Consider the following 12,723-nt stretch of genomic DNA (forward strand, 5'->3'; position numbering starts at 1 on the left):
AATCCCATTCCTCTGCATTTTGTACAATAGCCTACTGTGGGGAACCTTATCGAACGCCTTGCTGAAATCCATATTCACCACATCAACCGGTTTACTTTCATCCACCTGTTTGGTAAAAGAAATTTGTGAATGAATTACACCCTTTTTTACTGAGACTGCCAATCCCTGCTGCCTTCCCCTAGCAATAACTTGACCAATCAGGGTCTCCCTACAGCCCGGTATTAAATTAGTGAGCTAAAGTTGATAGTTAACAGTTTCCGCTGGATATCCAAACCAACCATAGCCCAAACAATCAGCATCCTTTTCTCATGTGATCTAAATTAACACCATCTTTCTCAACTTCGTTTCTTGTGTTTCAGTCCTGATAAATACAAGGCAAAAACCTTGCTGTCTTATTTTGGTAATGTTTACGTTCCTCCAGGTGCCAATTATTATTATATTCCTACTAGCCGTTTTGTGAAGAAGAAAACCAGAGCTAGTCTTTACTTGAAATGAATTTATTAACAGAGTGAAACATTACAGATATACATCCCTTGATTCCATTCTGTCCAGTTAGTACGTTTCTCTTTATATGTGCTGGCAACTTTTTAATGTGACCAGGATAGATCTCCGGACAGTGGGATTCACTAACAACATTCTGGGGCTGAACCAGGAGATATTTTCTCATCAGTCTGCTCAGGGATAGGACAGCACACCTCTGACAAAGGTGGGACATGGACCTGGGCCCCTGGCTCAGAGGTATGGACATTGCCACTGTTCCACAAGTCCCTATTTGTTTTTAAACACCATGTATGCAAATAACTTTATTAACACTGCGGCACCAGAAACGAAACCGCCAAGTGGCCCGGAGACCAGTATCAGGCAGAGGGCCATCGGGCAATGCAGACGTGATCGTAAAGTGAAGACAAGCAGAGGGATTCAATCAAAACAAGTTGGAGGGGGAAATAAGGCTGTCTACACCCTGTGGGGCCCACCTCTCCCTAGAGACATGGTGGATACCATGTGCTCCTTCTCCAGGGATAAAGTGAGGACTGCAGATGCTGGAGATCAGAGCTTAAAAATGTGTTGTTGGAAAAGCGCAGCAGGTCAGGCAGCATCAAAGGAACAGGAGAATCGACGTTTCGGGCATAAGTCCTTCTTCAGGAAGCCCTGAATGTCGATTCTCCTGTTCCTTTGATGCTGCCTGACCTGCTGCGCTTTTCCAGCAACACATTTTTAAGCTCCTTCTCCAGGGATATCTGGATACCAAGGTAACTATGGAAAAGAGGCAGGCAGTCAGCCACAATGACCCCCTCCACGACCCGCTGCCTGACCTGTTTATGGCCAGCCTGGTCAGGCCCAGGAGCAGACCCATGAGGAGATCCTTCGACCTGGACGCTCTCCTCCGCATCAGGATCAGGATCATGGGGCTGAAGTGCGACCAAAGAGCCACAAAAATGTTTTTCTAAGAAAACCAAAAAGGGAGTGCAGACTCCTACACCCAACATATACATGGTCCACGGTCTCCACAGCATCACAAAACAAACGTGGCGGCACGGTGGCATAGTGGTTAGCACTGCTGCCTCACAGCGCCAGAGACCCGGGTTCAGTTCCCGACTCAGGCGACTGACTGTGTGGAGTTTGCACATTCTCCCCATGTCAGCGTGGGTTTCCTCCGGGTGCTCCAGTTTCCTCCCACAGTCCAAAAATGTGCAGGTCAGGTGAATTGGCCATGCTAAATTGCCCGTAGCCTTAGATAAGGGGTATGGGTGGGTTGCGCTTCGGCGGGTTGGTGTGGACTTGTTGGGCCGAAGGGCCTGTTTCCACACTATAAGTAATCTAATCTAACCAAACAGTTGGGCTGGGAGTCCGTGAACTATCACAATCTGATTTACAGAGGACCGCTGCATGCAGCACCCTCCACCCGAGATCCCCATTGGAGAGAGGGAGAACACCTGGGTAGAGAGCCCTCTACTGGGGATTGCCACTGCCCGATGGCAAATGGGCACACCAAGATGTGTCTGGGCAGTGGATAAAGGAGAAGAGGTGGATGGTGTGCACCAGCAGCCAATCCGGAGCCTGTAGTATCACATCCTGAAAAGACACAGAGCTGAAAGTATGGAGGCAGCTCAGTGTGTGGGGCACAGGCACTCTGGGAAGGTATAGGATTCTGAAAAGACACAGCAGGTCAGGCAACATCCGAGGAGCAGGAAAATCAACATTTCAGGCAAAAGCCCTTCATTAGGAATGAGGCTGGGAGCCTCAGGGGTGGAGAGATAAATGGGAGGGGGTGGGATTGGGGAGAAGGTAGCTGAGAGTGCAATAAGTGGATGGAGGTGGGGCTTGGAGGTGATAGGTCGGAGAGGAGGGTGGAGTGGATAGGTGGGAAGGGAGATTGGCAGGTAGGACAGGTCATGAGGCCGGTGCTGAGCTGGAAGGTTGGAACTGGGGGGAGGGGAAATGAGGAAACTGGTGAAGTCCACGTTGATGCCCTGGGGTTCGAAGGTCCCAAGGCGGAAGATGAGGAGTTCTTCCTCCAGTCGTCAGGTGGTGAGGGAGTGATGGTGGAGGAGGTCCATTTTTAATTGGTGGACATGGCAGAGGATGATGCGACATATATGGAGGTTGGTGGGGTGGAAGGTGAGGACCAGGGGGGGTTCTGTCCTTGTTGCGATTGGAGGGGTGGGCTTTGAGGGTGGAGGTGCGGGATGTGGATGAGATGCGCTGGAGGGCATCATCAACCACGTGGAAGGGGAAATTGTGATCTTTGAAGAAGGAGGCCATCTGGTGTGTTCTGTGGTGGAACTGGTCCTCCTGGGTGCAGATGCGGTGGAGGCGGAGGAATTGGAAATAAGGGATAGCATTTTTGCTGGAGGTAGGGTGGGAGGAGGTGTAATCCAGGTACCTGAGGGACTTGGTGGGTTTGTAGAAAATATCAGTATTGAGTCCCTTAATGTGCTGAAGTAACCACCCAGTCAATCTGTGTTTACTTAAACCTCTGCTGATAATAATGAACACTAATGCCCTTTGGTTATTTACAGTGTAAGGAGGGTGGATTTCCCAATGAGCTGTGGTTGGGTGTCAGTGCTGAGAACGTGTCAATCTACAAACGCGGTGATGCCCGGCCTCTGGAAACCTTCCAGTACGAACATATTGTTTTCTTCGGTGCTCCGCTCCCAAACACCTACAAGATAACAGTGGACGAGAGGGAAATGTTTTTCGAGACTCCACAGGTGAGAGAGCTGATGGGTGAACTCAGAAATGACCTTGGGATTGAGGGAGCTGGTGGTAAAAAAATCCAGGACACAGACACACAATGAGGGAGCAAATTCCTGCAGGTGCTGGAATCTGTACTGAAAACAAAGGTTTTTTGCTGGAGATCACAGTGGGTCAGGTCAGGCAGCATCCAAGGAACAGGAGATTCGACATTTCGGGCATAAGCCCTTTTTTTCCAGCAACACATTTTCAGCTCTGATACTCCAGCATCTGCAGACCTCACTTTCTCATCACAGTGGGTCAGGCAGCATTCATGGAGAGACAGCAAGTTCCGATGCACAGTCATCTAGACTCGAAACATTAGCTGGCTCTCTCTCCATGGACGCTGCCTGACCCGCTGTGATCTTCAGCATCTTTTTCTTTCTCAGCACAGACACACATTATCAGGATAATGGTTAATCATTAAGGAATAGAATGGGGAGGAATTTCCTCATTTGCAGAGTTGTGAATGATGGGAATTCTCAATCCCAGAGGTTTGGAAAGGCTCAGTGTCTAGATGTATTCAGATAGAATTTGAGAATTTGTTGAGGCTGTAAGGGATTCAGCTACAGAAGTGGAGATGGAGAGAGGTGATCAGCCATGATCTTACTGAATAGTGGTGGAGCATGCTGAACATGTTGAATGGCCCACTACTTCTATTTGTTAGTAAAGATCATGAGTTCCAGATTCAACTGTGCCCATTTTACTTAATTTAAATGCATTTTATATTGTTGCAGTGGTCAGTCCTGCATCTGACTTGCTGTGTGTTGATGCATGTCGGGCAATTGTAGGGACAAAGGAACATAGGAACCGGAATGGGAAAATATATAAGGGGCATATATAAGGGTTTTTTCACATTTAAGACAGACACTGAGGAAAAGATTCTCTCACATGATCGTGAGTCTGTGGAATTGTCTTCCCGAGAGAATGAAGAAGTGGCCTGGGGGAGGGGGGGGAGGAGTCATTATATACGTTTAAGACGGATATAGATTGATTCTTCACTGACAAAGCAGTCGATGGTTTTCAGAGAAAGATGGAAATGCTGAATCAAAGCCATGTTCAGTTCAGCCATAACCTTTTTTAAATTCATACACAGGATGTGGACAGTGCCGGACAGGCCAGAAATTATTGTCTGTCCTGATACTGAATATTGCAGCAGACTTGATGGGCTGAATGGCCTATTCCTGCTCCGGATTTGTAAATTTAGAAAGAACAGGCAAGAAGGAAAAGGGGTTGGGATAATGCAAAGTGCTGTTCATATGGGATCGAATCAGGACATTAGCATGAAAGGAATTTAGAGCAGAACAACGTGAAATCTGTTTGGATGGTGTTAAGAAAGGGATTAGGAGAGTTAAGAGAGGGCATGAAAAATCCCTGGCGGATAGGATCAAGGATAACCCCAAGGCATTTTATGCGTATGTGAGAAACATGAGAATGACGAGAACGAGGGTAGGTCCGATCAAGGACAGTAGTGGGAGATTGTGTATTGAGTCGGAAGAGATCGGCGAGGTCTTGAATGAGTACTTTTCTTCAGTATTTACGAACGAGAGGGACCGTATTGTTGAAGAGGAGAGTGTGAAACGGACTGGTAAGCTAGAAGAGATACGTGTTAGGAAGGAAGATGTGTTGGACATTTTGAACAACTTGAGGATAGACAAGTCCCCCGGGCCTGACGGGATATATCCTAGGATTATGTGGGAAGCAAGAGAGGAAATTGCAGTACCGTTGGCAATGATCTTTTCGTCTTCACTGTCAACGGAGGTGGTACCAGGGGACTGGAGAGTAGCGAATGTTGTGCCCCTGTTCAAAAAAGGGAATAGGGATAACCCTGGGAATTACAGACCAGTTAGTCTTACTTCTGTGGTAGGCAAAGTAATGGAAAGGGTACTGAGGGATAGGATTAATGAGTATCTGGAAAGACACTGCTTGATTAGGGACTGCCAGCACGTATTTGTGAAGGGTAGGTCTTGCCTTACAAATCTTGTTGAATTCTTTGAGGAGTTGACCAAGCATGTGGATGAGGATAGAGCAGTGGGTGTAGTGTACATGGATTTTAGTAAGGCATTTGATAAGGTTCCCCATGGTAGGCTTATGCGGAAAGTCAGGAGGCATGGGATAGTGGGAAATTTGGCTAGTTGGATAGAGAACTGGCTAACCGGTCGAAGTCAGAGAGTGGTGGTAAATGGTAAATATTCAGCCTGGAGCCCAGTTACAAGTGGAGTTCCGCAGGGATCAGTTCTGGGTCCTCTGCTGTTTGTAATTTTTATTAATGACTTGGATGAGGGAGTCGAAGGGTGGGTCAGTAAATTTGCAGATGATACGAAGATTGGTGGAGTTGTGGACAGTGAGGAGGGCTGTTGTCATCTGCAAAGGGACTTAGATATGATGCAGAGCTGGGCTGAGGAGTGGCAGATGGAGTTCAATCCTGCCAAGTGTGAGGTTGTCCATTTTGGAAGAACAAATAAGAATGCAGAATACAGGGTTAACAGTAGGGTTCTCAGTCAGGTGGAGGAACAGAGGGATCTTAGGGTCTATGTACATAGATCTTTGAAAGTTGCCACTCAGGTGGATAGAGCTTGTAAGAAGGCCTATGGTGTATTAGCGTTCATTAGCAGAGGGATTGAATTCAAGAGTCGTGAAGTGATGTTGCAGCTGTACAGGACTTTGGTTAGGCCACATTTGGAGTACTGTGTGCAGTTCTGGTCGCCTCACTTTAGGAAAGATGTGGAAGCTTTGGAGAGGGTGCAGAGAAGATTTACCAGGATGTTGCCTGGAATGGAGAATAGGTCGTACGAGGATAGGTTGAGAGTTCTCGGCCTTTTCTCGTTGGAACGGCGAAGGATGAGGGGTGACTTGATAGAGGTTTATAAGATGATCAGAGGAATAGATAGAGTAGACAGTCAGAAACTTTTTCCCCGGGTACAACAGAGTGTTACAAGGGGACATAAATTTAAGGTGAAGGCTGGAAGGTATAGGGGAGATGTCAGGGGTGGGTTCTTTACCCAGAGAGTGGTGGGGGCATGGAATGCGCTGCCTGTGGGAGTGGTAGAGTCAGAATCATTGGCGACCTTTAAGCGGCAATTGGATAGGTACATGGATGGGTGCTTAATCTAGGATAGATGTTCGGCACAACATCGTGGGCCGAAGGGCCTGTTCTGTGCTGCATTGTTCTATGTTTTATGAAACAGCAAGGAGCAACAGGAGTTGTTCAGAGGCCACCAGACTGGTGTGCTAATGTTGGGCACAGTAAAGATCAGCAAATGAGGGCATGCAACAAAGGCAATACAGCAACTACAAGACATTTCAATCTATCTGCTGTCCTGTTTGGATTGGATCAATCTAATGAGAAGAAAGTGAGTACTGCAGATGCTGGAGAGCAGAGTCGAGAGTGTGGTGCTGGAAAAGCACAGCAGGTCAGGCAGCATCTGGGGAGCAGGAGGACCAACGTTTCAGGCAAGAGCCCTTCATCACGAATGAGACTGCGAGCCTAGGGGGTGGGGAGATAAATGGGAGGGGGGTGGGGCTAGGGGGAAGGAAGCTGAGAGTGCAATAGGTGGGAGGGAAGATGAACAGTTGGGACAGGTCGTGAGGGCAGTGCTCAGCTGGAAGGTTGGAACTGGGGTAAGGTGGGGAGAGGGGAAATGAGGAAACTGGTGAAATCTACATTGATGCCCTGGGGTTGAAGGGTCCCAAGGTGGAAGGTGAGGCTTTCTTCCTACAGGCATCGGTTGGTTAGGGTGTAGTGATGGAGGAAGCCCAGCACCTGCATGTCCTTACTCTGTTGGATGTGGAAGGCTCCTTTGGGGCCTTGGATGGAGGTGAGGGGGGAAGGTATGGACGCAGGTTTTGAAGTTCCTGCAGTGGCAGGGGAAGTTGCCGGGAGGGGACAGTGGGTTGGTGGGGGATGCGGACCTGACAAGAGAGTCGCGAAGGAAATGGTCTTTACGGAAAGTAGATAGGGGTGGGGAGGGAAATATATCTCAGGTGGTGGGGCCCACTTGTAGGCAGTGGAAGTGGCTGAGGATAATGCAATGTATATGGAGGTTGGTGGGGTTGAAGGTGAGGACCGGGGGTTTTGACCTTGTTCTGGTTGGAGGGGTGGAGTTTGAGGGTGGAGGTGTGGGATGTGGATGAGATGCGCTGGAGGGCATCATCAACTATGTGGGAGGGGAAATTGTGGTCTTTGAAGAAGGAGGCTTCAAAGAGAAATTGTTAAAGCTGAGGACCAGTTCAGCCAAACGAATGAGAGTATCAGTGGAGGGGTACTGGTAGGGATGTCGGGAGCGGAAGAAACGGAAGGTTTGGAGGCCCTAGTCATGGTGGATAGAGTTATATAGGGACTGGATCTTCATGGTGAAGATGGTCGAAGTCAGAGACTGGTGGTAGATGGTAAATATTCAGCCTGGAGCCCAGTTACAAGTGGAGTTCCGCAGGGATCAGTTCTGGGTCCTCTGCTGTTTGTAATTTTTATTAATGACTCGGATGAGGGAGTCGAAGGGTGGGTCAGTAAATTTGCGGATGATACGAAGATTGGTGGAGTTGTGGACAGTGAGGAGGGCTGTTGTCAACTGCAAAGGGACTTAGATATGATGCTGAGCTGGGCTGAGGAGTGGCAGATGGAGTTCAACCCTGTCAAGTGTGTGGTTGTACATTTTGGAAGGACAAATAAGAATGCGGAATACAGGGTTAACGGTAGGGTTCTCAGTCAGGTGGAGGAACAGAGGGATCTTGGGGTCTATGTACATAGATCTTTGAAAGTTGCCACTCAGGTGGATAGAGCTTGTAAGGAGGCCTATGGTGTATTAGCGTTCATTAGCAGAGGGATTGAATTCAAGAGTCGTGAAGTGATGTTGCAGCTGTACAGGACTTTGGTTAGGCCACATTTGGAGTACTGTGTGCAGTTCTGGTCGCCTCACTTTAGGAAAGATGTGGAAGCTTTGGAGAGGGTGCAGAGAAGATTTACCAGGATGTTGCCTGGAATGGAGAATAGGTCATACGAGGATAGGTTGAGAGTTCTCGGCCTTTTCTCGTTGGAACGGCGAAGGATATGGGGTGACTTGATAGAGGTTTATAAGATGATCAGAGGAATAGATAGAGTAGATAGTCAGAAACTTTTTCCCCAGGTACAACAGAGTGTAACAAGGGGACATAAATTTAAGGTGAAGGGTGGAAGGTATAGGGGAGATGTCAGGGGTGGGTTCTTTACCCAGAGAGTGGTGGGGGCATGGAATGCGCTGCCCGTGGGAGTGGTAGAGTCAGAATCATTGGCGACCTTTAAGCGGCAATTGGATAGGTACATGGATGGGTGCTTAATCTAGGATAGATGTTCGGCACAACATCGTGGGCCGAAGGGCCTGTTCTGTGCTGTATTGTTCTATGTTCTATGAGGTGTTGGGGACCAGAGAAACGAAAATCTTGGTGGAGGTGGAGGGCGCCAGTGGTGTCCCGAATGTATATGGGGAGTTCCTAGACTGGGTGGTGGCGGTGGCGGTGGCAGCGGGGGATGGGTGGAGATAGGAGTTGGGGTTCTGTGACTCTCATGTCAGATCAACACCCCCCACCAACCCACCCTCCCCTTCTGGCACCTTCCCCTGCCACCAGAGGAATTGCAAAACCTGCACCTACACCTCCCCCCTCAACTCTGTCCAAGGCCACAAAGACATTCCGCATCCATCAGAGTTTACTGCATCCATTGCTCCTGAAGCGGTCTCCTCTACATTTGGGAGACAGGATGCCTACTTGCAGAGCACTTCAGAGAATAACTCCAGGGCACTCGCACCAATCCCACTGCCCCATGGCTGAACACTTCAACTTCCTCTCCCACTCTGCTAAGGGTGGACAGGTCCTGGGCCTCCTCCATTGCTACACCCTTACCACCCAATGCCTGGAGGAAAAACGCCTCATCTTCAACCGCAGGGCAACAATGTGGACTCCACGAGTTTTCTCATTTTCCCTCCCCCCATCCTCAACCCAGTTCTAACCTTTCAACTCGGCACTGTCCTCTTGATCTGTCCTACCTATCCAGCTTCCTTCCCACCTATCCGCTCCACCCTCCTCTCCAACTTATCACCATTACCCCCAACTCTATCTACCAATCGCATTCTCAGTTACCTTCCACCCATCCCCTTCCCATTTATCTCTCCACACCCTCGGTTCACAAGTCTCATTCCCGATGAAGGGCTTTGGCCTGAAACATTCATTTTCCTGCTCATTGGATGCTGCCTGACCTGCTGTGCTTTTCCAGCACCATACTCTCAATACTGATGAGTGTCAAAAAAAACACACAAAACTCAACAGGAAAAGCGAGTCCACAATGGCTAACAAAGAAAGTTAAAAATTGTATTAGATCAAAGGAGGATGGTTGTCATGTTGTCAATAAATATAACAACCTGGAAATTAGTAACATTTTTAGAATTCACTGAAGGAAAATCAAGAAAGAAGATAAATATGGGGAGAGTACAATATGAAAATGTACTAATAAGAAACATAAAATCCGATTGTAAAAGCTCCTTAAGTATTTAAAAAGTAAAATAAAACAAAGACAAATGTAGATCCATTACAGGCATCTCTGGGAGAATTTATAATAAGAATTAAGGAAATGACAGAATCTAAATAATTACTTTTGTGTTTATCTTATGAAGGATGATACAAGAAATTTTCCAGAAATAATAGAGATCTAAGGGACTAGTGAGAATTAGGAATTAAAAGGAGTTAATATCAGTAAAAAAAGTAGTTCCAGACAAATTGAATGGACTGAAAATTACTAAATCCCCAGGATTCAATTAACCATGTCTTTGAAAGAGGTGGCTATGGAGATAGAAGATGCATTGGCGATCATTCTTCACAATTCCATTGACAGACTGGAATGTTTCAAATGTAATCCCAAGGAGGGAACTATAGATCTGTTAGCCCTATGGTAGTAGTAAGGAAAATGTTTTGAATCTATGATAAAGTATGTGATAATTAGACACTGATGGAGAATGATGGTTTGATTGTGAGGAGTCAAGATGGATTTAAGACATGGAAACCATATCTGACAAAGCTGTTTGAGGTTTTTAAAGATGTTGCCATCAGAGTACATAAAGGGTAGCTGGTACTTACAGTTGGACTTTAAGAAGGCTTTTAATCAGGTCCCACATAAGTTAATAGGAAAAGTTTGAGAACACAGGCTGAAGGGGCTTCTGCTGCCACGGATTGAGAACTGGTTGGTTGGCAGGCAACAGTCAGAATAAATGTGTGTGAGCATGTGACTGGAGGGTACCACAAGGTTTAGGGCTTGGAGCTGAGCTGTGCACTATATTTATTAATAAATTTGGACATTGAGACCAAATAGAATATTTACAAATTTCAGTCGACACAAAAGTAGGTAGGAATGGGAGTTTTGGAGATGATACAAAGAGGCTTCAGGCTGAACGAGTGGCAAAAAACATGGGAAATAATGTGAATCTGGGCGGAGGCTGGAAGTGCAGTGTATTTCTTAAATGGTAAGCGGTTGAAAAGTGTTGATGTCCAAAGGGTCCTAGTTCATTCGTCACTAATAGCTAGTTTACAGGAATAACAAAGAATGAGGGACACAAGCTTTTATCACAAGGGGATTTGAGTGCAGGAGTAGAGAAGTCTTGCAGCAGTGAGACAATGCCTTGGTAAGGCTACACCTGGAGTATTGTGTGCAGTTTTACTGTCGTCTGAGGAAGGATGTTCTTGCCATAGATAAGAATGAAATGGAGGTTGAACCAATTAATCCCTGGAATAATGGCATTGTCTTTTGAGGAAAGGCTAATGAAACTGCGTCTGAATACTCGAGTAGATTGAAAATTACAGAATCCTTTTAGGGTATGTCAGGATGGATAGAAAAGATGTTTTTCCAGAAGATGAGTCTAAATCCAGGGAAATAATTTCAGCATAAATGATGGATCAATTAGACTAAGATGAGGAGGATTTCTTCATTCAAAGGGTAGTGAATCTTGGAATTCTCTATCCCAAAGGGCTGTAGAAGCTCAGTTGCTGAACATGTTCAAAGAGACATTGATAGATTTCTACCTACTAATGACATCAAAGAAAATGGGAGAGTGTGGGAAATATTGAGAATAAAAGTACATGATCAGCCATAACTTAGTAAAGCAGCCTGGATTGAGGGGCTGAATGACCTACGTTTACTCCTATATTCTTCACTGAGACATTGCCGTATAACTTCCCTCTCTTTTGCTGAAAAATGCTGTTGCTTTTCTCTCCCTCACCGCCTTTGTCTCATTGCAGGTGGGTGAAATCACAAAGATAATGAAGGGCTACATCAACACGATTGTGAAGAAACGATACAGCATCAAGTCTGTCGTCACTAATCACAGTGAGGCCAGTGCCTGGACCAGATGAGCAGGAACACTCCCCTAGTCCGGTCTCATTCCTCTCTATTTTCTCCTCACTCTCCTCTCACCAGCCAAGGAAAGACTGACCAAGGGAGAAATGATGGGTCATTGGCATGGGCACCTCCAGTTGTGAGACCAATGGTGGGCAAAGAGCAGTTGGAGGTGGGAGGTCATGTGATGAGTTTTCCAGGAGTACATCCAATCAAAGTCCAAGAGGAGAGGAGAGGAAAAGCCAGGGTAGAACTGGTCGAGTCCAGACCCAGCCATTCTCATTGTCTCCGAGGTCATCACACTGGCTCGGCCTGCAATACTGCGGGCAGTGTTGCTGAGAAGAATACAGCATGGAATCGATGGGTCAAATAGCCTCTCTTGGTGCTCTGCTATTCTTTAGCACTTCCTGCTGATCAAAGAGGTTTCTCTGTCTGTCTTTGTCTTGTTCTCTCTGTATCTTTATTGTTTCTCTCTCTCTCTCTCCCTCTCTCTCTTCCCCTCCCTGTCTCTGACTCGAGCAATCTGTTTCTGGCTGTCTCTCACTCTATCCTGTCTACCTCCCTCAGTCTTTCTCACTTTCTGTCTGTCACTTTCTTTCCCAATCTAGCTTTTCTTTCCCTAATGATTTGTGACTGGCTTTACAAAGCAATTCCTCGAATGTACCAATTTATTTAAACACTGTATTGAGATTGGACAGATTGAAGGAGATTCTGCAGCTGCTCAACATCACAAAATAACCAAATATCCCAAATTAGAGTTTTGTAAGCTTGTTTTTTTCACTGACAAATACAAACAGCATTGTCTGAAATGTGTTCTCTGATGATTTTGTACAGTCTGAGCTTTAAGCTGGACATTATAGCAAGTCTGATGTTTGGGTTTTGAATGGAAACGTCCAGTGTCCCCTGTTGCTGTTTCTTGTAAAGGGATGCTGAAAGAATAGGCACAAGCTGCAGTCTCCCTGGCCTAATCCCGAGGTAGAGGCTCCAGTCCGTCGGCCTGGTCCCGAGGTAGAGGCTCCAGTCCGTCAGCCTGGTCCCGAGGTAGAGGCTCCAGTCCCTCGGCCTGGTCCCGAGGTAGAGGCTCCAGTCCCTCGGCCTAGTCCCGAGGTAGAGACTCCAGTCCCTCGGCCTGGTCC

At 46.9% G+C, this 12,723-nt stretch overlaps 1 protein-coding gene across 1 annotated transcript in view; it reads left to right on the forward strand.

Moving 5' to 3' along the window:
• LOC132817680 (unconventional myosin-X-like) overlaps positions 1–12,355 on the forward strand; it is a 241,470-nt gene extending 229,115 nt beyond the window's left edge. The window contains exons 40-41 of the mRNA XM_060828179.1: positions 3,021–3,212; positions 11,491–12,355. Of these exons, the coding sequence (XP_060684162.1) occupies positions 3,021–3,212; positions 11,491–11,604 (306 nt within the window). The 3' untranslated portion in view covers positions 11,605–12,355. The remainder of the gene's footprint in view (positions 1–3,020; positions 3,213–11,490) is intronic.
• Positions 12,356–12,723: the final 368 nt, after the last annotated feature.

The sequence above is a fragment of the Hemiscyllium ocellatum genome, chromosome 7, assembly GCF_020745735.1.
Source record: "Hemiscyllium ocellatum isolate sHemOce1 chromosome 7, sHemOce1.pat.X.cur, whole genome shotgun sequence".
NCBI classification, from domain to species: Eukaryota; Metazoa; Chordata; class Chondrichthyes; order Orectolobiformes; family Hemiscylliidae; genus Hemiscyllium; species Hemiscyllium ocellatum.